This window comes from Orcinus orca, chromosome 2 (genome assembly GCF_937001465.1).
Source record: "Orcinus orca chromosome 2, mOrcOrc1.1, whole genome shotgun sequence".
NCBI classification, from domain to species: Eukaryota; Metazoa; Chordata; class Mammalia; order Artiodactyla; family Delphinidae; genus Orcinus; species Orcinus orca.
The window spans coordinates 100,871,207-100,898,987 of NC_064560.1; the positions used below are offsets into that span (position 1 = coordinate 100,871,207).

The 27,781-nt window shown below is 45.9% G+C and overlaps 1 protein-coding gene across 2 annotated transcripts in view; it reads right to left on the reverse strand.

The window, feature by feature from the left end:
• Nucleotides 1-27,781, reverse strand: part of CGNL1 (cingulin like 1) — a 158,180-nt gene that overhangs the window by 30,115 nt on the left and 100,284 nt on the right. For both annotated transcript variants that reach the window (XM_033437006.2, XM_004274664.3), the window contains exons 9-10: nucleotides 2,497-2,703; nucleotides 1,457-1,561 (exon numbers count right to left, since the gene is read on the reverse strand). In XM_033437006.2, the coding sequence (XP_033292897.1) occupies nucleotides 1,457-1,561; nucleotides 2,497-2,703 (312 nt within the window). The remainder of the gene's footprint in view (nucleotides 1-1,456; nucleotides 1,562-2,496; nucleotides 2,704-27,781) is intronic.

The window sequence follows — 27,781 nt, forward strand, 5'->3', positions numbered from 1 at the left end:
GCAGATTCACAGCTGCTGAACCACTTCCTTCTGTGTGAAACTTTCTGGTTTGACCAAAAGATGATAAAGACAGAGCCTGTAATAGCTGCACCCAGTGCCTGGTGTGGACGTGACACAAAGGCGCACGCTTTTGCCCCTGAAGAGTACAAATGTTTTTCCTCTCTTTCTGTGCCCAACTAGCTCAGAGATTTAAACCCTGCACTTTGGCTGCTGCGCTGTAGCCATCACAAGCCTTAAACAGCAGCACAGTGAAACTGCCATCCACACAAAATCAACCAAACAAGAGTTAATAACAAAGACCTAGATTTAAAGAAAAAGAAAAAGAAATGCAAAGCAAGGACAGTCAGACACCAAAATGAGGAAAAGACAGGGCTTTACTGCATGCAAAAACAAGGTCTCTGTCCAAAGCAAGAGAGAAGGTGCAGATTCGGGGGTGAGAGCTCCTGAGTCGCGGCTGACCTGAGTGAACCCTAGTGCAAGCAGGTTCCCCTCCTCTAGCCCCAAGGAGTTGAAGCTGTATATGAAAGGAAAGCTGCAATTAGGCATTTTTAACTATGAATCCTGAGCTATCTCCTGACACTCTCCACGTGCCCCTCCCCGACCTATCCTTACAGACAAGCAAGTCCTAAGGGAAAACTTGAACAGCCTCCTCTACCTGCTCAGAAGCACCGGCTTTTACCTCCTCGTAAGCTCGCCTGAGGGATGCTTGATGCTGCTGGTTCTTTAAAACCCCAGAGCAGGTAGAAGGAGGGACACACCTGGATCACGCTGAGGTCACTGTGCAAAGTCTATTTAGAACCTCCGTGCAGACTTTTTTTTTTTAAAGAAGGTACTTCAGGCTTTCTAACCTTCAAATGAGAAAACCTAATTTTCCAGGAACCTGCCTATTTTGAATAGAGATAGCTATCTAGTTTCAAGGAAATGACTTTCTCCTGCTCTTTTTAATAGCCATCTTGGAGGACCGCACTCTGAGGAGTCTATTGGCCCAGAGGAGAAAGGAAATTGGCTTCTGCCGCAGAGCTGACGCTACACTGCCTTGGGGACCAATTCTGGCGGCCTTCCTCACACAATTCATGTTTTATCTTTGGAAAGCTGTCAGGCTCTTTAACGTCTAGAGCAGGATTTCTCAACCTTGGCACTGCTGACATTTGGGTAACTCACTGCTATGGGGACTCTCCTGTGCACTGTAGCAGGTTTAGCAGCATCCCTGGCCTCCACCCGCTAGACGCCAGTGGGAGCTCCCCAGTTGTGACAACCAACCACCTCTAGACATGGCCAAATGTCCCCCAGTTAAGAACTACCGGTCTAGATAGATAGTCTGAAGTCCAGGACGGTTATTATTATGAAAGGAGCTGCCTGGAAGGACAGGACCAGTGGCGATCTGTACATGTCCCTCCGAGTTTGCTTCTCGAACTTCCTCTGTGGGGGATTAAAGACAACAGCCCTCAGAGTTTACCTGAGCATCTTCCAGCTCACTCTCCAGGGCCCTTCTGGCTGACGCTGCTTCTTTTTCTTCTTTTCGTGCATGCACGAGGGCCTCCTCTAATTGCCGAGTTTCTCCCTACAAGGAAACACGGGGTCAGTGTACACTCAGATGTGTGCTATGCCTAGGAAGCTGACTTGGTGGCATGAAAGGCATGCAGGGGGCATCCACAGACACAGCCAGCAGAGGCTGCAGGCACAGTGCACCTGTCATGGGCCCACGACAGGACACAACAGCCGTACAGATGTGTGTGCCTGTCTGCAGCTCCATACTTAACCAGAGGTGAACATCCCCATCAATCATCTGAGATGATTTTTGGGAAAATACAAATAACCACCCTTAGCACTGGAGCTTCAGAAACAACAGGTGTTGAATGGACTCGAGCACACAGTTTTAGAAAAGCTTTTCAGGTGATACTGATGGATGACCATCTGGGGAAGCTCTGTGAGAATACACCTCCCTTTTACATTTCTCCTGTCCCTTTTTATTGTCAGCTGCCAACTCTCACAGCCGTCAGTACGTGTCTCTTGCTAACAGCCTCCCACTTCTAGAGATCTGGTAAACCAGGTAATTGGTTTGTTAAGACTTGCGTGACTTCAGAAACCGTCAATCAACTGTTAAAAAAAGAATAAACAGTCACGAGTGAGAATGGGCCCAACGGTAGTGTTCAGATGGCCTTTTTGGGTGTCCAGAGGCCTCTGCTCAGTGTCAAGAGGTTGAGCATGTCTGATGTCTGGGCAAACGGGGACTCCCGTGCCTGTACCTGTGCCTCCCACCCTGACTCCGTCAGCCCCGTTCTAGGCCGCTCTAGAAGCCCATCTCCCATTAGTGCCATGCAGAGAGGAACAGAAGCGATGGGTTACAGAGAGGAGATGATCACGCTTGCCCTGACCTTTCCTACTCCATTATGATAATAAATCCCTTTCTGCTTCTCCAGTCGCTGTGTTTTTCCTCACATAGGACAGAAGGATCCGGCACTGCCAAGCCTGGGCTCGGGGTCCAGCGAGCCTCACCTGGTACTTCTTGAGCATCTCCTTCGCTTTGGCCTCGTCACCTTGCAGGTCAGCAACCTGCCTCTGAAGCCGAGCGACAGTGCGCTCCAGCTCATGGATGCTTTCCCGCAGCTTCTCGTTCTCTTCCTGCAGAGCCTTGGCGCGCATCTCAGGCCCGACCTGGGTTTGCTCTGCGGTGCTGCTCCGACTGGCCAGGACCTCGATGTTCTGTTAAAGACACAGAACAGGTGAGCATGGGAACCAGGGTCAAGGCGCAGCTCCCAACTTCGTGGATGGCTGGCATTTATTAAAACCCACTACGTGCCGGGCACTGTGCTAAGCCAGGGATCAGCGCACGACAGCCTGTTACTAAAAATAAAGTGTTACTGGAACACCGCCACGCCCATTCGGGGGCACACCGTCCACAGCCACTTTTGTGCTACAAAAGCTGTGTCAGGACTTGTGGCCAAAGCCTAAAGCATTTGCTACCTGGCTCTTTACAGAAAAGTTGTGCCGACCCTTGCCTGTGTCAAGTCCTTGACATGAAATTTCAACCTTTTAACAACTCTAGGAGGTGGATACTATCCTTATCACCATTTTAAAGACAAAGAAACTGGCGCTTGGGTAGACGGAAGAACTCGTCCAAGTTCAGGGAGGAGAAAATGCATTCGGGCAGATCGAATCCAGAACCTGTTCTTATAACCACTGATGAGTTCGCTTTCCTGACCCCTCACCACGTGCAGGGCCTCTTAGTAGAAGCTCTTGATGAAGGGCAATTTCTGCTTACAGGGTTTTTTTTTTTTTAATGTCTAACACAAAATGGAAATGAAAATTTGCTTAAGTTATGGTACACTTCACGGTGCAAGCTCTAGGTACTACCATCTGAAAATGAGCATGTGCGGCACATAACAGAAAGGAATGGGAACAATTACAGGATGATTATTGTTAACTCCAGATGTCACATAGGCGTTTTATTTTTGACTCAGCATATTAAAAGTGATGGTAAGTGGCCTTGTCCAGAATTCCACCTCTCCCAGCAGACCTCTCATCTTCTATTTCTCCACTATGACAAAGATGTCAAAACCAGTAAACCCAGTGCTCACAAAACAGTGCTGCAGATGCCTTCAAGGAAAGGAAGGCCCAGGGAAGGCAAGATCTGGCTTCGAAGGCTACGACACAGCCCACTTGGGAGAGCTATCTGCCGAAATCACTTGCTTGCATGGCCTTTCAGAAAGATCTTTAAATCTTGTAATAGTACAGGAAGCTGTGTTATCCTGAACTTAACCAATCTGAGAGTTTCAGAAACCAGAGCATCTTTTCACAACCCAAATGTTCCATTTAATTCTATCCATCTGGGAAAGCTCATCAGAGTCAAGCTACTGAGTCAGAACAAGGTTGGCGGGCATTGCTAGGAGAACACTATGGTGCCCAACAGCTGGGATTTCTCTATTACTGTTTGGACATATCATCTTCTACCGAAACCAGCAAGATGACTGAGGAGATATAAAGTGTGGTTGAAAACCTGAGGAGGGATCTCAAGAATCCAGTAACTGGTCAGACCAGGGAAAGCAAGAGAAAAGTCCAGATTGTCCGTTCCTGCCCTAACTTTCCCATTAAGAGATAAGAGACTACAAAGCTACGGTTATCAAGTGGTACTCAAATAAGGATACACACGTAGTTCAATGGCATAGAACTGGGCGTCTAAAAATAAACCCAATATTTACAGTCAATTAATTCTCAACAAGGGAGCCAAGATAATTCAAGGGGGAAAGGAACAGTCTTCAACAAAATGGATATCCAAATGCAAAAAAATGAAATTAGATCCTTTCTTTGTACCACACACACAAATTAACTCAAAATGGATCATAGATCTAAATGTAAGATCTACAACTATAAATCTCTTCTAAAAGAAAACACTGGAGCAAATACGTGAGCTTGAGTTACGCAAGGCTTCTTAGATACAATACCAAAAGCGTAAGTGACAAAAGAAAAAATAGATAAATTAGACTTCACCAAAATCAAAAACTTCTGTGCTCCTGATACCAACAAGGTGAAAAGACAACCCAAAGAATGAGAGAAAATATTTACAAATCATATATCTCATAAAGGACCCATATCTAGAATATATAAAGAATTCTTCAACTCAATAATAAAAAGATAACCCAGTTTTTTTTAATGGGCAAAGGATCTGAATAGACATCTTTCAAAGAAGATACACGAAAGTCCAACAAGCACATGAGAAGATGCTCAACATCATTAGTTATTAGGGAAATGCAAATCAAAACCATAACAAGCCACTTCACACCCACCAGGACGGCTATAATCAAAAAGACAGATAATAGTGTTGGGGAGGATGTAGAGAAATCAGAACCCTCACACACCGCTGGTGAGAATGCAAAATGGTGCAGCCACTTTGGAAAACATTTTGAAAGTTCCTCAGAAGTTTAAACAGAGTTATCATAAGACCCAGGAATTCCACTCCTAAGTATGTACCTAAGAGAAATGAAAACATATGGCCACACAAAAACTTGTGCAAAAACTCCACAGCAGTATTATTCAAGGTAGCCAAAAAGTGGAAACAACCCAAATGCTCATCAACTGGTGAACGGGTAAACAAAACGTGGTCTGTCCATACAATGGACTATTATTTGGCCCTAAAAAGGAATGAAGTACTGATACATGCTACAACATGGATGAAGCTTGAAAACATTATGCTAAGTGATAGAAGTCATTTATAAAAGGCCACATATTGACATTTATATAAAATGTCTACAATAGGCAAATATATAGAGATGGAAAATAGATTCGTGGTTGCATAGGGCTGAGGGGAATGAGAAGTTGGGAGATGACAGCTAAAGGGTTCAGGGTTTGGCATTAAAATATACACACTACTATATACAAAACAGATAACCAACGAGGACCTACTGTATAGCACAGGGAACTATACCCAATCTCTCTTAACAACCTATAATGGAAAAGAATCTGGAAAAGAATATAACAGAATCACTTTGCTGTATACCTGAAACTAACACAACATTGTAAATCAACTATTTCAACAAAAATTTTTTAAAAGTCATGATGTGATACATAAAAAGTTAAATAGTATGAAGAGTATGATCCTGTTTTATAAATAAACATTGATATATATATAATTATATACATAATTTGTAAAAAAAAAAAGTACAGGGTTTCTTTTTGAGGTGATGAAAATGTTCTAAAATTAACTGTAGCGATAGTTGAAGAACTCTGTGAACATACTAAAAACCATGGTTTTGCACTTTAAATTGTTGAATTGTATCTTAAGTATCTCAATACAGCTGATTTTTAAAAAAGGAACAAAGGAAACCCAGAGGCTGAGTCGGACGGAGGGGATGGAGGAGCTGAGGTCCACCGAGGTACTGGTGAGAACAAGAGACTAAAGACATCTGCCTAAATCTTCTGGTAAAGCGAAGAACACTTCCACGTGCAGTCAGTGATCTTTCATTCACCCAGAAATCTCAGGAAGAGCAAGGATACTGAAAACCAGATCTGTTAAGCTGGATGTGGGCCTACCTGGCACCCTGACACGCTAGATAAAGGACGCTGTGCTGTGTTTTGATGTTTAGAACTTGGTATTTTCTCTGTTTGGAAGTTGCAGGGCACATTCTGAGTCCATTTGTCTTAGGAGGATGGATCACGCAGGTTACCACTCAGCTGCCAGTGGCAGGGTCTGCTCCAATCCCAGCTCTCAATTTCACAGGCTGAGTGTGCCTCTATGGGAGCTTGTATGTGTTTAGACACTTAGTCCTGTTTTGACTATTTGTAAAACGATAATACGTTTTGCTCTGTGTCTTCATAGTGTGGTAAACCACATTATGTTTACAAATAAATTTAACTTAAGCCTCCATCGGCAAACCTTTCCAGAGCGGCTCCCCTGTTCCCGTCACCACCACATCCCACGTCCCCAGTCTACTATGTCAGGTAAAGCCCATAGGATAACCTTGCTCTTCCTGAAACCGTACCTAATTCACTTGCAGCAGTGCTGGAACCTAAAAGAATAAAAATCACATCCCTTTGTTCAAGGCAAGTCCTTCTCCATGACTTGCCAGCCAAGAAAACTGGTCTAGCGGGACTCCAAAACTCTTCCAGCTCTGAACTTTGAACTATGCACCACCTTTTCCAAATGCTTAAGTTTGTATCTCATGACTGTGGCGAAAGCAGGAGAACTCTAGGAGGACCAGAGCTGGTAAAGATCTACTCTGACAGGTCACCGGGGACAAACACCGCTGCCCTCACTTAATTAATTGCTGGTACTTCATTTCTGTGATGTTTTGATCTTAAGTGCTGTACGTCACAGCAAGACTAGGGAGGATGTTCCATCATAAATAAAAACCAAAGGGCACACAGTTCCTAACGATTCATTTAGCCAGATCATACCCCCTATGTAATATCTATTTGTAAAAAAGATCACGTGGATGTGTCTTTTAATATCTTACCTATTATTCATTCATACAATCAGTCAGAAATAGTTAACAAAGATCAATTCCAAATTCCACTCCAAAAGGTCGGAAACACTACCCTAGGTCATCACCACAAAGGCAAAAGTAGCAGATGTGCTACATTCTCTTGTTTTTCTAGATTGGACCATCCCTTAAAATTGCCCTGAGATCATTTCTTCACCTGTATTTACTTGGTTACACAGGAAAGTGGTAACACTGGCTGGCTGTGAAGAAGGGAATTGGGGCTATGGAAAGAAGCAGAGAGAGGTATTCCACTGCAAACCCTCTTGTGAGGATTTAAACGGTGAACTATGAAATTCAAGAAGTATTAAAAATGTTTAAATAAATATACATTTTTGTTGAAAAGACTGACTACCAAGGGGCACAGGCACTTGGAAGACAACCATCTCCCCTACCCAGTTCTCACCTCCTGCGGGCTCCAGAAACCCTTCCCCAGCATATTCACGGATACCTCTGGGCCATGAAAGATAGCAGAGCGGGAACCGGGGAGCAGCTGTACAAACAGAGCAGAGCACCAACTCTCCCACGCTGGTTTACATAGTTAAGACATTCCTTTTCACCACATATAGCTGGGAGGGTGGAAAAGGCCCAGATGGCCCGGGACTTGCACTTACATGAGTGCTTCTCCAAATTTTCCACCCAAGCAACCTTAAAGGCAGAGAAGTCCAATGCGGGGTGGTTAGAGACACGCAAGTGACCTCAAAGAACTGCTTCCAAGGCTTGGGTTTCTCCATCAAAAATGCATGTACGCTTTGCAGTTGACACTTGTAACTTTCATTCCACCCCATGTCTCTTTTTATATCCAGATACTGTCCTTGGTGTTCCAGGAAGATGGGCCATTTCTACCCTGTAGCTTTGGCAAGCACTCTCCTCCCCACACACCCAGCACATGTACACATTATCTCAGCCTGGACAAAAGACATAAATCACCTCAAGAATGGAATTCTCAGTTTTAATTCTAAAAATGTGTATCTAGGAGTGTAGAGGAAGGAGCAGAGGATGCTGCAGTTAATCCACCAGATTAGACTCAGATCCAGGCTGTGCCTCTTTCTGGGCCCTTTCACTGGGCCTGGCCTCATAGAGCCTTGGTTTGCTCATTTGTAAAAGAGGGGAGAAGTTACCTACCCACCCCATTGTAAATATCTAGTTAAACGAGGCCATGACTCTCTTGGCCGATATTGCTATTAATGACCAAGCCAAGGAAACCCAGGCGTAGTTCTCACAAGGTCAGGACTTTGCCCGACTTACCTACTACGGTTCTAAATCCTCAAACCTGGCTTTAGACTATAAGTTGCCCATTTTTACCAGCTCAATATCAAGCCTAGATTTCTCAAAGGAGAGAAACAAGATCTTTAACAGTCTTTCCAGGGCAACTGTTCTGTCCAAATTACATGACCCCTTATTTTAAGGGCAAGTCACGTTTCTTGGTTGGCTAATTCATTAAAAATTCAGCCTCATTTCCCAATCAAGGATGGTCTGGCAAACTGATGGCAACTAAGAAAATTCTTCCAAAACAGACAAACAGCATGTTTCAACGTGCTGAACTGCTAAATTTCCACTACTTCTGAAATAGTTGACTTTTAACCATATGCTCCAATTACTGATATAAAAGGGGGGTTGGAGGAGGAATACATAATTGTTATCACAAAAGAAAAAGCAAAACCCCAGTCTTTGCCTGGTACCACCATTCACTGCAAATAATGACTTGCTTACAAGCTGGCACGTTTTCATTCGTTAACGTCCACACTTAGAAATGTTCACACTGTCGCCTGGGGCCAGGGGAAACTTTTATCCATGATAAGCACAAAACTCCCCAACAGCGCCACAAATGGCCACGTCTAGGTTGTTTTTCCTCACCCAAAGGTACTGATGCACTTCCCCTGAGCACAGAGCACACACCTCGGACAGGCTCACTCCTGACGGATGAAAAGTAACCGCACAGGACGAGGCCCTCCTGGCTTGTCCTAATGCAGACCCAACACATAAGACATCAGGCTTTACTAATTAACAGGGCCTCTTTCCACAGCCAGTTTTTGTTTCTTTTCTGTCTCGCTTTTTTGCTGAGTGAGGGAAAACAGCTGAGGCGTGGAGGCCAGGAGGCCAGAGAATGGAATGCTGGCTCGTTGGTTCCATGTCACCAGCTACTCCCACCCTCCAGCGAGTGAGGCTGCAGGAGCTCAGCTGATGGGTGCCCGAAGGGTCCCCGACGCCAGGTCATCTGCTGGGAGGTCACCACCTTTCCACAGCATGGCTGCGGACATCACTTTCTTGCCCACAGTGAGGACCGGGGTCACAGATGATGAGTCCCTTTCTCACTCTGAATGTGTGGAGAACCAGGTCCCCTGTATTACGGTTTCAGCTTACCCCTTACTTGAGCAACAGCAAACTATGGAGGAAAAGAAATAGCATCTATTTTAGTCATAAACTGCTCTTTCCCTAGTTAACTAGGAATTTCACTGGCATGAGGCCTCTGAGCCAGGACTTCTTACATTTTAATGAGCACAGGATTCACCTGGGGATCTCTTAAATGCTCATTCTGACTCAGGAAGAACAAAGGCCGGGGCTCTGTATTTCTAACAAGCTCCCAGCTGGTGCCAGTGACGCCGGTCTGTGGGTCCCACTGTGAGGACTGAGGTCCAGACTGAGGAGAGGCTGCTCCGACCTCAGGGCCCTCCCGCAGACATTCATTCACAGCTCAGGTCCCCACTCTCCAAGTCCCTTATGCTTCTTGACATGACTCCAGTGCCTGGGATGGGGTGTCAGGCAGCTTGGGTGCCGCTGCAGGCTGTGCAGTCAGCTCACGCTATGACCTATGCAAACCCGTGACCCCTCTGAACTCAATTCACATCCTTAAAGAAAGCATAATAGGTATTACTTGCTCTAAATGGGTCAGAAACCACCACCACCCCAAGAGAGATATGAGAGTTTCAAAAAGCTGAGATGCCTGCAATAATGTAAAGTAATGGGTTTCTCCTTCCTGTTTTTTGACTGCCTACTTACCATTTTTTGGTGAAAGTGGGGTTGAGCCATTGAAAAACATCATTTTAAAATCCCTACTCTAAGAGCTACATCAGAGTTTCCAAAAATTCTCTCACTGTATTTCCCAAATGCCAACACCATTTTTTCCCAACATATCTGTAATTCAGAACTGAACTGGTCATGCAGTTGTCTCACTGATAAGCTGTTTGTTTGTGGCAACGGAGTAGTGTGTGAGGAAGATGGGAATAGATGTGGCAAAGGGAATAGTAAAGAAGGAGAGCCCACTCATTACCAAAACCCTAAATATTTTCGAGGAAGAGTTGATTCCAAAGCCAGAATAGTGGATGTATTCAATTTCCTTTTGTTAGAAGATGTGGATTCTGGACTAGACTACTCTGCTAATAAGTTACTATGTGACGACTTCAAGCAAGTCACTTAACTTCCATCTGTCCTCAGTCTCCTCCTCTGTAACATGGAATGGTCAGTCTAGCTAATTTCAATGTCCCTGCCAGCTCCGAAGTCTGGGATGTCTGGGATTGAGAATGAACTTGAAGAAACTGGGCAGTATTAGGCAACCATTAAACTAAGAATTCCAGAGGTTTTATACCTCTATAACATCATACTTAAATTTCATTTTCAAATGCGGTCAGCTGAACTCAGATGGTTTTTTACCAGTGTCCCTGCCATGGTATCTAGAGCGGAGGACCACATCTAAAGACCAACTTCCTGCCACGGAGCAGGGCTTTACTAGTTCGTTCTCTCTCCACAGTCACCAACTTGCCAGAACTCACCGAGTTGGAAAGTTATCATGCTTTATAAAGATTTTGTTTACATCCTGTTTTTTTCATTGCCCTGGTGGTGATTTTCCGGCTTACAAAACCACCTAAAAGATACTCCCTTTTAATCATATTCAATTATCCAGTTTTTCCTATAGTAACTTGGTGATTATATATAGGCTAAAAATATCATTGGTTTCTTCACAATGTCCTTGTGAAGTAAGTCAAAACATTTCCCTTTAAATGGTTAAGAAACCAGCAAAGATTTACTCTCAGAGTGGCCTGTAATTCACACATAGGTTCAAGATAAAAACTGTGCTAATAAAATGCCTCGCGCTTGCTCACAGAATCCATTTGACAAAGGTTATCATTTAAGCCACACAACAAACCTATAGAGATACCCAACATGGGAATAAAAATACCCTCCACACAAATGGGTCAAGCCATTTCCCCAAGAGGCAACACGCTCAGTAATAGTTCAGGCCTTAACATACGGTGATTCCAGTGACGAAACACCTACGATAGGCAGAGCCACAGAGAAAGGAAGTAGACTCGTGGTTGCCAGGGGAATGGGAAAGGGGGGAGTTTGGCTGTAAGGGGCTTTGTTTGGGGGTGGTGGACATGTTTTGGACTTGGATAGTGGTGGTGGTTGCCCAACCTTGAGAATATATAAACACCAGTGAATTGTACACTTTATAAAATGGTGGAAACAGTGAATTTTACATTCTGCGACTATTATCTCTAAAAACAAAACAGAACAAGCGTTCAGGCCTTGGAGTTGGCCGACCTGAACTGGCCTTGCTTGTTTGCCTCTACAGCTTGGTTTTCCCCATTGTTCTAATAATGAATGGAGACGTTATGCTGAGCACGTAGCAATGTTTCAGGCACACCATAAGATGACGACAATGGATGACAGCTACATATAAGGTCATGTAGCCCAAAGTCACAAACCACGACTTGCACCCAGCTCTCCAACTCCTGTCTCTGATCTCTGCTACTTGCTACCAGCTTCTTCTGAGTGAGGCAGCAACTTCAGGGGAGATTTCCCACAGTCAGCCAGAGAAGGGAAAAGGAAGCTCCACGCTTGCCAGCTAGAGGCTTCGGCTATGTCCATACACTCACCCAGATTTAAACGGCGGGGGTGGGGGGGGGGGCGGCATACACACTCTTGTACCATGAAAACAGCATTTCAAGAGCTTCTCTGAAACAGAGCCCTGGGTTACAGACTTTTACTTACGCTTCTGCCTTTACTTATTTATTTTTTTACTCCATTCCTTAAAAATCCTTACAAAAATTTCCCCCGTGTCCCTGGGTCTCATCTCAGTGTCCAGGAGATTAAAAAAGCCTCACATCACAGCTGTGAGATGCCATTTCCCTCACCATGAGGGCCCATAGCCTATGCTAATCTTGTGACCAGCATGTAAAAGTTTTGTTTATAGAACCCGACATCCCCCCACGGTGCAGTCAGCCCTTCAAGGAGCCGCCGGCTGGCAGAAAGGACACCACCCGGACAATGTCATGAGTCCGAGCTCTGCGTCACCAGAAAAATACTGGGGGGAGGGGGCAGGAAAAAAGCAGGGGTCGGACACAGAACAAACAACTTCACAAACCGTTAAAATCAGCTTGCTGTCGGCACACACACGTCCAACAGGTTGAACAGGATTTCTGAAGACAGAAGATAAACAAGCAGGTTCTCCACAGCACTGCCTACTGGGGAGCTGTGGGGATGCCTCCAAGATAAACCAAGGCTCAACCTGGAAGCCAACAGGCCTTAAGTGAGTCCACACGTCTCCACTGTTTCCTTCTCAGAAATCTTATTTGCAAAGGCTGATCCTTCAACTTTCCCATTTTATTGCTACCATATTTCCATAAATGCTGAAACGATCAACACTAAGTTGCAGAAATCGTTCCATTTAAAAAATTTAAAGAGGAATTCTCAGACCAAGAACTCTTAATCTCATGACCATTTCCATTAGCGCCCCTTTGCACCCCCAAATGAGACCAATTTCCATACAGAAAATTGTCAACTTTTCCCTTCATCCCCCTGCCTCCATGGCTGCAGGAACAATGATAACCGGGGCTGGAGAAAGAAAATCTGGACTGACCTCATGTTTGGGATGGAAGAGGCTGGACCAATACCCTCACCAAGCTTTTAAGGCTGGTTCCCACCATCTCCAGGGTTAAGACATACAACAAGGGTGACCTTTATCTATTTCCTCCTTCAAAGATGTAGGCTGTTCCCTGGGACAGAGTTGAACAGACTGGTCTCTTGCAAAAGCCCATGAATGGTCTCCAGCCCCCTCCTTGCAGGCCAGTCTGCTGGGGTCAGCAGCTAGCTCTAACTGCCAGGCAAAGGGAACAGAGCCAGAAATAGTAATGTCCTAATCCAGGGATGGTCACCCGCACACTCTGAGGTCATGTCCAAGTCACAATTTCTCAGAATCACAGTTTGGTTTTTTAAAAACAGGGGTGGTAGGGCTTCCCTGGTGGTGCAGTGGTTGAGGGTCCGCCTGCCGATGCAGGGGACGCGGGTTCGTGCCCCGGTCCGGGAGGATCCCACGTGCCGCGGTGCGGCTGGGCCCGTGAGCCATGGCCGCTAAGCCTGCGCGTCCGGAGCCTGTGCTCCGCAACGGGAGAGGCCACAACAGTGAGAGGCCCGTGTACCGCAAAAAAAATAAAAAAGGGTGGTGTTACGTCCATTCACTGCATGGGTCAAGAAAAATGAAGGATGATACTGCCAAGTGTCAAAACACTAGTCACTCTATAAACAGCAAACGGTGTCCAAGAAGGAATTAGTAGGTACCACCCAGAAGTTATAGAACATACATTGCAGATTTCCTTCTAGACAGAGGCCCTGAAGGAGGCATGGTGACTCTTTGGCCTCCGTCCCCTTGGACGGTTTCCCAACCACGGCTGCTGGCAGGACTCTCACTCAGTCCCTCCGTTTCTGAATAAAGGGAGAAACGAATGTCACCTATCCTTTCAGAAGAGCTGGGAGAGACAGTGGGGAAGGATGGAATCACCAAGTCTGATCAAAGACCTACCCCAGGACTGCTCGAGGGCCAAGTCCCATTGTTTTTTTTTTTTTAAAGGCCATTTTGGGCACCTGTCATTGAGGCCCCATAAATCACCATGGTGGTCACTGGTACTTCTCCCCTCCAGGCACATGTACGATTATGCTTGCCTGTCTCCCTGAAGTCAGGTGTGGCCATATGACTAGCTTTGGCCAATGAAATGTGAGTGCAAGTAACATGTGTCATATCCAGGTACAAGCTCTGAGAGCCACTTAGTGTCACCATCCGCTCCTGCCACTGCTTCATCCCAAAGAGCCAGTGGGGCTATAACAAGGAAAGAGCATGGCCTCCAGAGTCAGGCAGTCTTGGGTTCAAATCTAGACTCAGCCACCTACTAGCCGCATGACTCCAAGGCGGTCAATTACCCTTTACTGAGCTTCAATCCCCTCGACTTTGAAATAGCAATTATCTCACCACGCAGAGACATGGGTGGGGGGTCGGGCCGGGGGAGTTAAAGGTAGTGGATGTAAAGTGTGCAGCGCGTGGCCAGGCAGATGGTGTGCGCTAAAGAAACAGCGGTGACTGTAGTGACCTTCGCCATTATCTTCACCCTGCTTTGGTCGCTTACCAGCTGTGGAACTAGAGCCTCTGCTTCCCACTCTGCAAATGGGGAGGTAATGCTGTGCCCACTCTCAGGGTGGCTGCAAGGGCTCTTGTGAGAGCGTCTGTGGGAGCCACCAGCACGATGCTGCTCAGGAAGTGAGATACCCACCATCCCCCCTACTCTAAGCCCACGCACACGGAGGGCCCAGTCCTGAGGGACTGCCCCTCCACCCTGGGTTCCAGGCTGCCCTCCACGCCCCATCTGACCAGAAGCCTACTCTCCCATCCCCAGCCAAGTCACAGGCTGCCATTTACTGGACCACAAGCACTGCTCTGCACAGGGACTCTGACGACTCAGCACACCAACTTGACCCCCGAGGTACGCACACCAGCCTGGGTGATCCATCAGTTTGCGAGGCCCCCCTGGATATTATTTGCAGAGATCTGGCCCATCCCTGGGGCCAGCTCTGCAGGAGTGAGGGGAGGTCCTCGCCAGGGCTCCTACTGACCTTCTATCGAGGATCCAGAGAGCCGGGAGGCTCCTCCCAAGCCCAGCTTTGACAGCGCATTCCAGCGAGGCTCTGAGGAGTAATCCACCTCACATCTAGGGAAATCTGCCATTTGCCCCAGGCCCTGGCCAAACACTGAAAGCATCCTGAACTGTGTGTCCTTAGGTGGCAGCTTAATGAAATACTATCACTGGCATTGGGACATCCCAACTGACAGTGGCCCCCACTGAAGGAATGATGGAGGTAGGACGGGCAAGTGACCCAGTTCCAGGGCAGCCCCTCACTAACTGTTCAGCCTGAGGCAAGTCACAACCTCTCTGAGCCATCCAATGTCAGGGGAGAAGGAAACAAACTTAACTTATTCATTGTATTTAAGCACTCAGCATCAATTGTCTACACTCAATAACTACACAAGTTGAACGAGGCACAGAGCCATTCGTGAAGAGTTTGAATCCCCACCAGAGTGTTAAACCTGTTCACAACTGAAACATGAGCAGTAATCACGGCCTAAAGGAAGGGTCACGAGCCCAATGGTCCATCTCTATAATCGAGAATATGGCGCCCGCACAGCAGATAAAGGTTGTTTTCTCTCTCTGGCCTACCAACGTTTCTATTTCGCCAGATAAGTTCAAACAGACCTGGATATTCATTCACTCATTCATATCTTATAAAGTGGTAGAATGTCAGTGCTGTTTGGTACACCAAGTTTCTCTGGTTCAAACCCCAATCTGAATCTCCAATATCCCCGCCCCCCATCTCTCTCCACCCTCACCATATCTTTGATAGATAAGCAGACATCCAGCCTCCGCTTCCTGGGGCTGGAAACCCACTACCTCTCAAAACAAGCCTTTCCATTTTCTCTCAGCTCTCAGCCATGGAAACGTCTCCTTCACGCTGAGCTGATAACTGCATTCCTACAATGTCACTGGGACCAACCAAGAAGGGCACAGTCCTTGCTGCAAAGGACAGCCTCTCAAGCGCTTGACGCCCTCATACCTCCTTCACACCATCTTACCTTGTCTTTTGGTCTTTAGGCTAAACTTTCCAAGGTCCTTCTTCACCCACTGGGGTGCAGTATCAAGTACTCTTTCAAAGTGTGGGGCCCCAAACCAAAACGATACTCCCTGAAGAGCCTCACCAGCTGTCATGTTGATCACCAAGTACCCCAGGCTCCCAAGACAAAGTCTCCCAGCAAATAAAATAGATCCCTCGCAGATGGATTGAGACCCAAGAGGAAACCTGGTTCCTGAACTCAAGTCCACAAGCTAAAGAAAACTTTGGCCACCTCGAGATCAACATCCAACAGACCCTTCTCAGGACCCGCCCTGTGAGGGATACTGTAGGGACCAATGATGACAGGAAGGGTGTCGCTGCTGGGGTCCTCCTGTTCCCATCCTTTCTTCAGATGCCAGCCCCTTTCCACTTCTGCCCACCAGGGCACCCCCAACATCCCTCTGGCTCTCATGCATTTGCAGCTCACCCTGTTTCCTCAACCCCATTCTCTCTGCTGGTGAGCTGTACCTTAACTCTTCTGGGGAAAAAAAGATCACACCTTTTTCCTCCCACACTTCTCTCCCATGATAACCCATCCCATTCCGGGGCTACGCCTGGGGAACTAGACCCAATTCCCCACTGGCACCAGGTGAGCTGCGGTTGCATCCCACAGGACAAGGCTCTGGGCCAGGCAGGCATAATAGCATCTACTGAGTGGCTCGCTCTAGGCCTGGCACCGTGCCCACCCTATGGGCATCTCAGTTCTTAAGTTACCCCCTCCCCATCCCTCCCAAGAGAGATTCTGTTCAACCCTTTGTTTGTAAGTGAGGAAAAGGAGACACAAAGCAGTTAAGTAACTTGCTTCGGTCTCAGGGCCAGTAAGCAGCAGAGCCAGGTACAATCCCAGGCATCCTGACTTGAGAGCCCAGCAGACTGACCACCAGCCAGTCGGCTCTTCACAGGCAGGGCCTGCACCTCACTCTGGGCCCCAGCCCAGCCAGTGCCCGGCACACAGTACACTCACAATTCAAGTTTAGTGAATTCATTGGCTCAATACGTTTTGAAGTGTCTAAGTATATTTGAACATATCCAATGACAGTCACCAAATGCACACACTTTCCATGGCACATTTACTTGATATTTTTTTTATCATCAGCACACACGATTTCCACTTTGTCATGAGCTAGATCAACTTTTGTTATCTGGCCTGAGAACCGAACCTCAATTTATAACAATGTCTCCATGAGAAAGCTCTTTCAACTTCCAAACACCCTACCTAAAAATACATTTTTAGCACCCTCCTTTCCTAAATTGAGTCCGCAGCTAGCAGATTCCCTCATTAGGGTGCTGTTCACCTTTGCGTTATTAAGAGGTCTGTCCTGCCTGAAGTCTGCCTCACTTTGCTGCATCTCTGCCTCAGAAAAGATGCCTGAATCTCAAAGGAATGTGTGGATTGGACACTCCTCACATTTTTTTTTTTTTTTTTTTTTTTTTACTAAGGCCCCATTTTCAATCCAAATTTTTCACAAAACTCTAGTTCTCTGAAGGCAAGAGGTCTTACTTAACCTGATAAATGGTTGTCCTAATTAATGAATTTTCAGTTCCCTGAGACAGCTGGAATTATTAGCTTACGAGAAGCCTGACACAGGTTCTAGCCACGCATTTTCCAGATGAGCAAGCCAGGGCCTGGAGAGGTTAAAGGACTTGTTCAGAGTCACACAGTGGAATCTGAGCTGTGGCGAGAACTTGACGGACTTAAAGTTAACCACCTCATTAGACATTATCTATTAACCTAAGTAATACCTCTCCTGCTCCCTGACAACGACAACGCAATTCCGAACACACACATTCTCTTCCAGCTCCGCCTGGGAACCCAAAGGCTCCAAGGGAGACCTTGTGCTTATCAGGCCTCAGAAAAACACAGAAGAGACTCTCTTTTAGCCTTCTACTGCTGACAGTGGCCACCTGCCAAGGGGACAGGATGTGAAAAAAAAACCATCTTACATTTCCATCTCAACCTGAAAGATGCATTTCCCCATTCCTACTCCGCCACCCAAGTCCAGAGGCTCAACTACTGCTCAGTTCTAGAAAACGAGGACACCCAGTTCTGATGCACACCTCACCACTAGACTCATTCGCCGCATGTCCTCCAGAACGATCTTGCCAAGATGACACTTCCATCATGACCCATCTCAGCTCAGAGTCCAGAATGACGCCCAACACATAACAAACTGAATTCAAACTCCTAGCCCGGCCTCCAAAACCTTTCTAAATTGACTTCACTCTAGTATTCAATCTGATTTTGCCCAAGTCTTCAAACTTTGCGGCCAACAGCTTTCTTTTTTTTTTTTTTTTTGCGGTACGCGGGCCTCTCACTGTTGTGGCCTCTCCCGTTGCGGAGCACAAGCTCCAGACGTGCAGGCTCAGCGGCCATGGCTCATGGGCCCAGCCGCTCTGCGGCATGTGGGATCTTCCCGGACCGGGGCACGAACCCGCGTCCCCTGCATCGGCAGGTGGACTCTCAACCACTGCGCCACCAGGGAAGCCCCAGCTTTCTTTTTATACTGTCTGTCATGTCCATTTCCAATTACAGGCCTTTGTATAGTATCCAGAACCCTCTGTGGAAAGTACCCTCCAAAAAAGAATTATATAATATAGCATTTCCCAGAAAGTATTCTAGAAAACAAAAGTACTGTGGAAGATCTTTTAAAAAAATAACTTTGTGTTCATATAATTCTAAGCAATTCTTACGGTTGAGTCTTTTCTTAGAGAATCATAATCCACATTTGGCTCACATATTAAAGGCTCTGAGAAGTCCTATAATAGGAAAAGCCATTTAACTTTATCCCAAGAGTTCCCAATTTATCTCAGATCTACCCTCCATTCTCCATCTCCACTGTCACCACACCAGTCCAAGCTGCCATCATTTCTTCCTGGACAACAGCAAAAGCCTCCTCGCTGGTCTCCCCACATCCCCTCTTCTGCCCTCTCCAAACCAGTCCCCACACAATGGGGCAGGAGAGAGTATTGTGAATCCCAAATCGGGTCATGTCATCCCTTGCTTAAATATTTCTATGGCTTTCCTGTGCTCTTGAGGATAAAGGCAAAAACGAACAACAAACCTTCTGACCTCGGTTCACAGGGCTTACATGGTCTACCTACCTTCCCAACCCCATCACATACCACACTTCGCCTCACTCAACCCATCCTTCCACTGGCCTTTTCTTTCCTCGTTTCCTCCTATATCATGTTCCCTCTACCCCAGGACCTTTGCACATCTGCCTGAAAGACTCTGCCTCTCCACATCATTAGCTCTTGCTCATCCCAATTACCACCTCCTCAAGGAAATGGTCCCTGACCTTGCAGACTACGTTAAATCCCAGCCCCTCTCTTCCATGAGCCTTGGTACACTTTGTATTTACTTATATGACTTTTTCCCTTATATTCTCTTCCACTAGACTGTAAGCTTTCGGAAGGCAAGGAGCATGTGTCCATTTTTGCTCACTAGGTTAAAGACAGTGTCTGGCCTAAAGTAAATACTCAAATACACACACACACACACACACACACACACACATACACACACTGTTGAAACAATCAACCTAAAGTATGAGCAACCCATGTGAAAAAAGAAAGTATAATACAATATATCCCACAGTGGAGACACACCTTTATAGAGGTATATCTAGAGGTCTGCTTTACCTCTAGACCACCCCAATCTGCGATCCTCAAGGGAAGGGAGAATAGCTAGCACGAGAGGTGGTGCACCGGGGGCACAGAAGTGTCCGCTTCTGTGGGAGAAGTGAGCACCTCCCTGTATATCAGCTCTGCTGCCTTCCGGGAGGGGATCCTCAGGGCTCAGCTCACCGTGGCCTGGAGATGAAAGCCACTACTTTCAGATCCTGTGGGGCCTGCCCCTGTGCCTAGCCTACACCCTCCGTTCCTGCAGAACTGTCCCATTTCTGGAAACCGCACGCCTCTCATTAACCCCAATCTGTGGTTAGCCACTGTCCTCAACAACACTCCTAGGGATGCCAAATAAGGAGCCCCGACGAAGACGGTCAGGTCGCTCAGGACCCTTTTCTGGGGCTTTGAGTTTGCTGGACCAAAGTTGAAGCGTGTGTGTGTGTGTGTGTGTGTGTGTGTGTGTGTGTGTGTGTGTGTGTGTGTGTGTGTGTGTGTGTGTGTGTGTGTGTGTGTGTGTGTGTGTGTGTGTGTGTGTGTGTGTGTGTGTGTGTGTGTGTGTGTGTGTGTGTGTGTGTGTGTGTGTGTGTGTGTGTGTGTGTGTGTCTTGCCACCACGTCCCTCCACTTTCCTATCTAACCAGGCCTGTTCTTTGTTCCACAAAACGAACAGCTAGCTCCGCCCACCTGCCGGGGGCAGACCAGGCTCGCACACACAGGAGCAAACAAAGAGGCCTCTTGCCCAAGACTTTCTTTCCTGTCGGCCTGACCAGTCATCGGCGCCCTTTGTTTTAAGTCACCAGATGTGCCAGGCACCCACGGGGACCTGCGGCCGCCGGGAATCTCACTTCCTGACCTTCTGTTTCCACTGCCACCCTCGTCAACACTCAACCCGACAGGACGGGCTGCGAGCGCTAATCTGAGCCCCGTTCCGACTGCTGCCACGCTGCTCGCGGAGAGAAGGTGCATCCCGTCCCCCCAGAGTGGTCCTCCGGCCTGATTCCTCACTCTTCTCTCCTCCCTGTGCCGAGACTGTGCTGCCATCCATCCCGTCTCACCCCCACCGGGGCTCCAAAGCTCTGTCATCGTCCCCATTTTACTGACAGGGAAACCGGGGCTCAGACTCCTTAAGTGCCACGCCCCCAATCGCAGGCCCGGCTTCAAAGAGGGTCTATCCAGCTCCGGAGCACAGGCCGCCAACCTCTTTCTTGCGGGTCTTGATGATTCCTTCACAAAAGAGACCTGCTAGGGAGTGGAAGGCTGTACGCAACCCAAGTATCAGGTTGAGCACAACTCTCAATCTGGCCAGTAGACAAGTCTCTTGATAACTAGAACAGTTCTGCTGGAAACAGTCACATTTTGGTTTTAAGAGCCCACAAAGAAGGAAACACGGTGCTCTGGGTTTGTTTTTATTTAATGTATCTGTTGCCTTCGTGAGCACTTCCAGCTGCACTTCAGAACAACCCTGTGAATATTTTCCGTGAAAACACACACTTTCCTCCTCTTGTCTTTGACTCATTTATCTTATCTCCACTCCCCAGAGTTCATGAGGCTTCATTCCATAGTCAGTCCTGGTTATCAGTTTTGTTTTTACAAGCAACATTTATCTGGATTGCTAAGACGTTCTTGGCTTTCTAGAAATATGCTTTCATTTTTCTTGTCAACTAGTCACTTTATGTGCTTCCAAAGTTATGCCTCCATATGAACACAGCTGCCTTCATATCCTCACCCTTCCCATGGCATCAACCAAAGTTAAAATGAACTGGGACACTAATGCTTTATTAAAGTCAATCTACACCAGGGAAAATAACGCTAGTCATGAGCCAAATCACGTTCAACACTTCCCAAGAGTTAAGCGAATGTGGATTCACTTAACTCTCTTATTTGGTGTTTATAAGCAATTCCTCAAAATTGTTTATCAATGGGCTTCCCTGATGGCACAGTGGTTGAGAGTCCGCCTGCCGATGTAGGGGCCGCGGGTTCGTGCCCCGGTCCGGGAGGATCCCACGTGCCGCGGAGCAGCTGGGCCCGTGAGCCATGGCCGCTAAGCCTGCGTGTCTAGAGCCTGTGCTCCGCAACGGGAGAGGCCACAACAGTGAGAGGCCCGCGTACCGCAAAAAAAAAAAAAAAAAATTGTTTATCAATAATTTAATATACAGAACCCCAAAACAGGAGGGTGGCTACACCTCTGTATTTTCTTAGACAAGCTGACAGTCTCTAGGGCTGACGCTTACCATCATCCTTTCCTTCTCTCCCTGGTGGTGTTCCTAGGTCAAAAGGGCAAAGTAAGGCTGTCTTTCAGAGTCTCCACAGGTAATAAAACCACAAATTCATGTTTTATGATGTTTGATTTTCAAGAAACCACCAGGTAATAGGCATGAGGAATTCTTGACATAGAAGGGAGGCCTTCTATCAAGACAGGTCAAAGCATCCTCAAGGTCTGAGAACTGGTAGAAGTCTCAGAGTCACTGCATCTTACAGTCCACGAGGAAGCTGGCAATGAGGCCAACACAAAGAAGGCTTGGTGGTTAATGAGCTGACGGAGAAAGCAAGAAGAATATTGATGACATAGTGTCAACCAGTTGCTGACAGCTTGTTTCAGGGTCACACAGGCAAGCTATTTCAGTGACCTCTAAGGAAAAACTTCCTGTAGAAACTATAGGAAAAGTCCAGAGTTTAATGGCCCCCAGGGTATCACCAAGCCATATGAACAGATCCTCTAGACTACAAAGCCCCTGGAAAAATATAAAGAAAAATAAAATAAGACCTTGCCTTCGAGGAGTTTCGCAGTGATGACAACCCTCTTCACAACTCCTGTCAGACAAGGAATCGGCAATAAACCCCTAAGAAAAGAGCAAAGAGAAAGCTACTGCGTCCAGAGAAGAGGAGCTACCTTCTGGCTCTACAGTCAGTATTATACAAGGAGCACATGGAGATATTTAGAGGGATGGCAAACTTGCCAGTGCCTGAGCTCATGCCCAGACACTCAAGTTTCCAGGGAACACCCTTGGCTGAAATCTGCTGGGTGGGATACCAGCTGAATACTGTGCACTCTCACAAGTGGAGGAGGCTCACGAATGAACAGAGAAAGACACAATCCAGTTGTTCTGGGATGGAAAATGTAACATGCACCAGTTTGCAATTAGTCTAAGATGAAGAATCAGGCCCATTCCCCCCCAGACAGAAAGAACAGAAAGTTCATGGGATTGGGTCCTTTCCCAAAATAAAATCCATCCTTCCTAATGCTTTTTAATTTTCTATTTTTAATGGCCTAATCGTATATGAGCAGTTTATCATAAGCTGTTCACAAGGGAAGGGTGTTAAGTGCCGAATCCAGGTGCAGAGGGAAAAAAAGAACCAAGAGACAGGCCAGTGGCAGAGGTGGGCTCTTTCACGCCCTGGATTTCAACAGAGCTAGAGCAGAGAGCTAGAGATGAGGAGAAGCAAGAGAAATCTCTGTATTTCCATCATCGATAAAGCTTTCTGGCCTCCAATTTGGAACACAGGTCCTTCCCAACCCCTTCTACTCACTCGCACACTATCCAGTTACAAAAAAACACAGAACGGCTACGCCTGTAAAACGAGTCACTAGATGAGCCTACAAATGTAACATTTTGAAATGGCAAGAGCACAGGCATATACAAATGGTGGTCTTTGGCCCCTACATTTTCTTGCCTTGCAAGACCGATTTTCTATGTGTTTCCAGGTTGATATCCCCAATCAGTGTTCAGGCATATCTCTCTGGGTGATTACTGTTTGTCTTTCTGAGTACTGGGGGGTACAACAGTGGCGTATGACTTCATCCACCACCCTCACACGACTAGGAGAGAAGCCTGGGCTCGTTGGAATCAAGATCATGTCTCATTTACCTTCTTAGCTATAGTACCTTGACCAGTGTCATATATACAGTTGGAGCTCAATAAATACTTGCTATTTTTTGAAAAACCCTGAGTAGGGAAAGTTAAAGTGGCTATTATAACCACAGAAGATGAAAAGAATAGAATTTAAGAATTTGCAATCTCCCTGACTCCATTAAATGGTACTCCAGAGGATTCTAAAGTTTGACAGCATGCTACTCCAATGTTCAAAGCAGCACTACTGATAACAGCCAAGACATGGAAGCAACCTACATGTCCACTGACAGATGAATGGATAAAGAAGACGTAGTATTTATATACAATGGAATATTACTCAGCCAAAAGAATGAAATAATACCATTTGCGGCAACATGGATGGACCTAGAGATTATCATACTAAGTGAAGTAAGCAGAAAGAGAAAGACAAATACCATATGATATCATTTATATGTGGAATCTAAAATATGACACAAACAGACTGATTTACAAAACAGAAACAGACTCACAGTCATAGAAAACAAACTTATGGTTACCAAAGGGGAAAGGGGTGGGGGAGGGATAAATTAGGAGTTGGGGATTAGTAGATATAAAATAGATAAACAACAAGATCCTACTGTATAGCACAGAGAACTATATTCAATACCTTCTAACAAACCATACGGGAAAAGAATATGAAAAACAATATATGTGTATAACTGAATCACTCTGCTGTACACCAGAAACACAACATTGTAAATCAACTATACTTCAATGTAAAAGAAAATTTTTTTTAATAAAGTTTGACAGCATCTTGACTTATGTACATGAGATATCTGTGAACTTTAGGGTCATCAAAAAGTCCCACCAAGCCTTGGATTCTGCACTCCATACATATGAAAGAAAAAGAAAAAAGATGTCATTTATCTCTTTTCAGTTGAATCAAGTTGATTTTTTTTTTTTTTTTTTTTTTTGCGGTACACGGGCCTCTCACTGTTGTGGCCTCTCCCGTTGCGGAGCACAGGCTCTAGATGCGCAGGCTCAGCGGCCATGGTTCACGGGCCCAGCCGCTCCGCAACATGTGGGATCTTCCCGGACCGGGGCACGAACCAGTGTCCCCTGCATCGGCAGGCGGACTCTCAACCACTGCGCCACCAGGGAAGCCCTCAAGTTGATTTTTAAACCAGTGTTCCTGCCTGTTGGGACCATGTTGAATCTTGGGTCTATCATCTAGCACTTGGGCTCTCCCTGCCTGCTGCGGGTCACCTACAGACTTGATAAGTATGTTTTCTGTGTCTTTTTCATGGAAAACAAGTTAACAGCACTGGGCCAAGAGTCCTGCCATCCATCACTGGAAAACTCCTTCCAAATCTGTCTGTAACCTCCATCTCCCAGCCTAGCAACCCTGTCAAAAGGAAGAAAGCGTGATTTGAAAAATCCTGAGATTTTTCTGACTTCCAGAGACCATCTCTTTCTTCAGCTCTTATTTGAACTTTTAATACTTCTACAGAAGGTCAAGAGAATCAATGTGACTGAACTTTATCACATGCAAATTTTATTCATTGCAAATTTAAAACCATGAACTCATCATTAAAAGCATTAGTTCCAGACCAATATACTTACTGTCCTCACCTTGTTTATTCCTGAGGTCAAACCAGACCTCAGAATCATAAATACTCATTATCTATATAGGGCTGCTTGACTAGTCCCCTTTTCCCACCAATGCAGGAGGACAGATGTGCTCCCATAATTCTCAATAAGGACGTAAAATTTGGAAATGAAATGCCCATACCCAAGGGGCTATTCAAGACTCCAGGGCAGGGACTTCCCTAGTGGCGCAGCAGTTAAGAATCTGCCTGCCAATACAGGGGACACAGGTTCGAGCCCTGGTCCAGAAAGATCCCACATACCACGGAGCAACTAAGCCCGTGTGCCACAACTACTGAGCCTGTGCTCTAGAGCCCGCCAGCCACAACTACTGAAGCCCGTGTGCCTAGAGCCCATGCTCTGCAACAAGAGAAGCCACTGCAATGAGAAGCCCACGCACCACAACGAAGAATAGCCCCCCCTCGCCGCAATTAGAGAAAGCCCGCGCGCAACAACGAAGACCCAATGCAGCAATAAATAAATGAATGAATGAATGACTCCAGGGCAATGACCTGTTGCTCTCTCAGTCATTTGTGAGCCTGAGGGAAGCACACATGTGGGCATGTCTGAACCTTAGCATCTACCTCCGCTCTCTGCTAGTTGAGTCCCTATAATCCTGAAGCTAGGAAGGAAACTTGGGTGTAATTTTCAAAATTATATGTCAAAAGAAGCTTTACTTCCTCTGAGGAAATGTTTCTTTTCCCCTTATGGACAACAAATATTGTGATACCAATCACATTTCTTTTTTCACTTTGACAGCCAAAAATCTCATGGCCACCTTTTTAATTCGCTTTCATGATCTTTGGACTACGTGATTGCACTGTCTATTGTCCCTGCTACTCCCAATATTAACTCTACTTGAATTTATATTTTCCATGATTTTTTAATAATTATATATATATTTTTTTATTGTATGTGCTTTTGTAAGCAACCTCAGATTCATCCTGTGAAAAATGTCAAGGTATAAACAAAGTTGCACACCTACTGCACCTGGAAATTTCCCCTCCAAATGAGAACCTAGCAGCCCTTCACCTTTGCCCTTGCTATCATGTGGGAGTGGAGTATAATCCTGAAATGCATATGATGCCTCCAAGGGAGTAAATCAAGTTAGGCCCATCTCATCTTTTGAGTCTCATTTTCTGGGACCACTGAGAGGGTCAGGTCCTCTAACTTCCATGATAAGAGGTACAATGGAATACTACTCAGCCATGAAAAAAGAATGAAATTTTGCCATTTGCAGCAACATGGACGAATCTGGAGGGCATAATGCTGAGTGAAATAAGTAGACTCTGTCAGACTCTTGTCTTTAAAGACAAACACTGTATGACATCACTTCTATGTGGAATCTAAAAAATACAACAAACTAGTGAATACAGCAAAAAAGAAGCAGACTCACAGATACAGACAACAAACTAATTGCTACCAATGGGGAGGGTGGGAAGGGGAATATAGGGGTGGGCGAGTGGGAGGTACAGACTATTGGGTGTAAGATGGGCTCAAGGATGTATTGTACAATATGGGGAATAGAGCCAATACTTTGTAATAACTATACATGGAAAGAAACCTTTAAAAATTGTATTAAAAGATTTAGAAAAGAGGTACCTGTCTTACTGCCCACTTTCCCAGGTTCTACATTCATCAGTCTGAGAAAGCTAAGACTTCAGCTGATAAAGTGGGCTCCTCCAGAATGGTCATTATAACTGAGGATTTCAAAGAGTAAAAGCTTCAGTGAAGAAATAAGGTCTCTTACCAGAAATACCTGGGAGTGAAGCTGGAGGGGTAGGGAGCAGGGAAGTTGGTCCCATCTGTACCATGTGAATCCCACTTGGGATAAACACATTTTTAGAGCACTTTTACTGACAGAATTTCACTGTGACCCTTATACTGTTCTCCAAAGTAGAAAGGAAAGGCATTTCTTTCTCTTCCTGCATCATGGCATCATCATCCAGTTCCTATCCGGCCTCTGAGTCACAATGTGGGCATCTTTGAGTACAGTGACCATGATAACAAAAGGTCATGCATGCAGGAGACTCATGAAATACTTGTTCCTACGCTCATTCCTTCATTTTATCAGTCAACAAACATGCCAGTGTCTCCTGCAAGCCAGAGGCTGTGCATAAATATGAATGAGGAGCTCACAATCTAGTATGACAGACAAGAGAATAAATTACTTGCAGTGCGATATGCAACTGATGTAACAGAGGTGCATGTGGTGTGCAGTGGAGAAAGTGGTGGCATTGGAAGGAGGTTGAACGGAGATGACTTACTTCACAGAAGACGTACCGAATTGGGTGTCAGAAGATTTCACCAGATAGGTTTTTTTGTAAATAAAATTTTAGAACAATTTTAGATTATAGAAAACTTGCTAAGCTAATACAAAGTTCCCAAATACTTCACGTTCAGTTTCCTCTCTTACTGCATCCTACATTAGTATTGTAGATTTGTCATAATTAAAAAGCCAATACTGATACATCATTAACAAAAGTTCATATGTCATTTAGTTTTCCTTAGTTTATTTTTTAAAATTTATTTATTATTTATTTATTTTGAGCTGCGTTGGGTCTTCGTTGCTGTGCGCGGGCTTTCTCTAGTTGTGGTGAGCGGGGGCTACTCTTTGTTGCGGTGTGCGTGTGTCTCATTGCAGTGGCTTCTCTCGTTACAGAGCACGGGCTCTAGAGCGCAGGCTCAGTAGTTGTGGCGCACGGGCTTAGTTGCTCTGCAGCATGTGGGATCTTCCCGGACCAGGGCTCGAACCTGTGTCCCCTGCCTT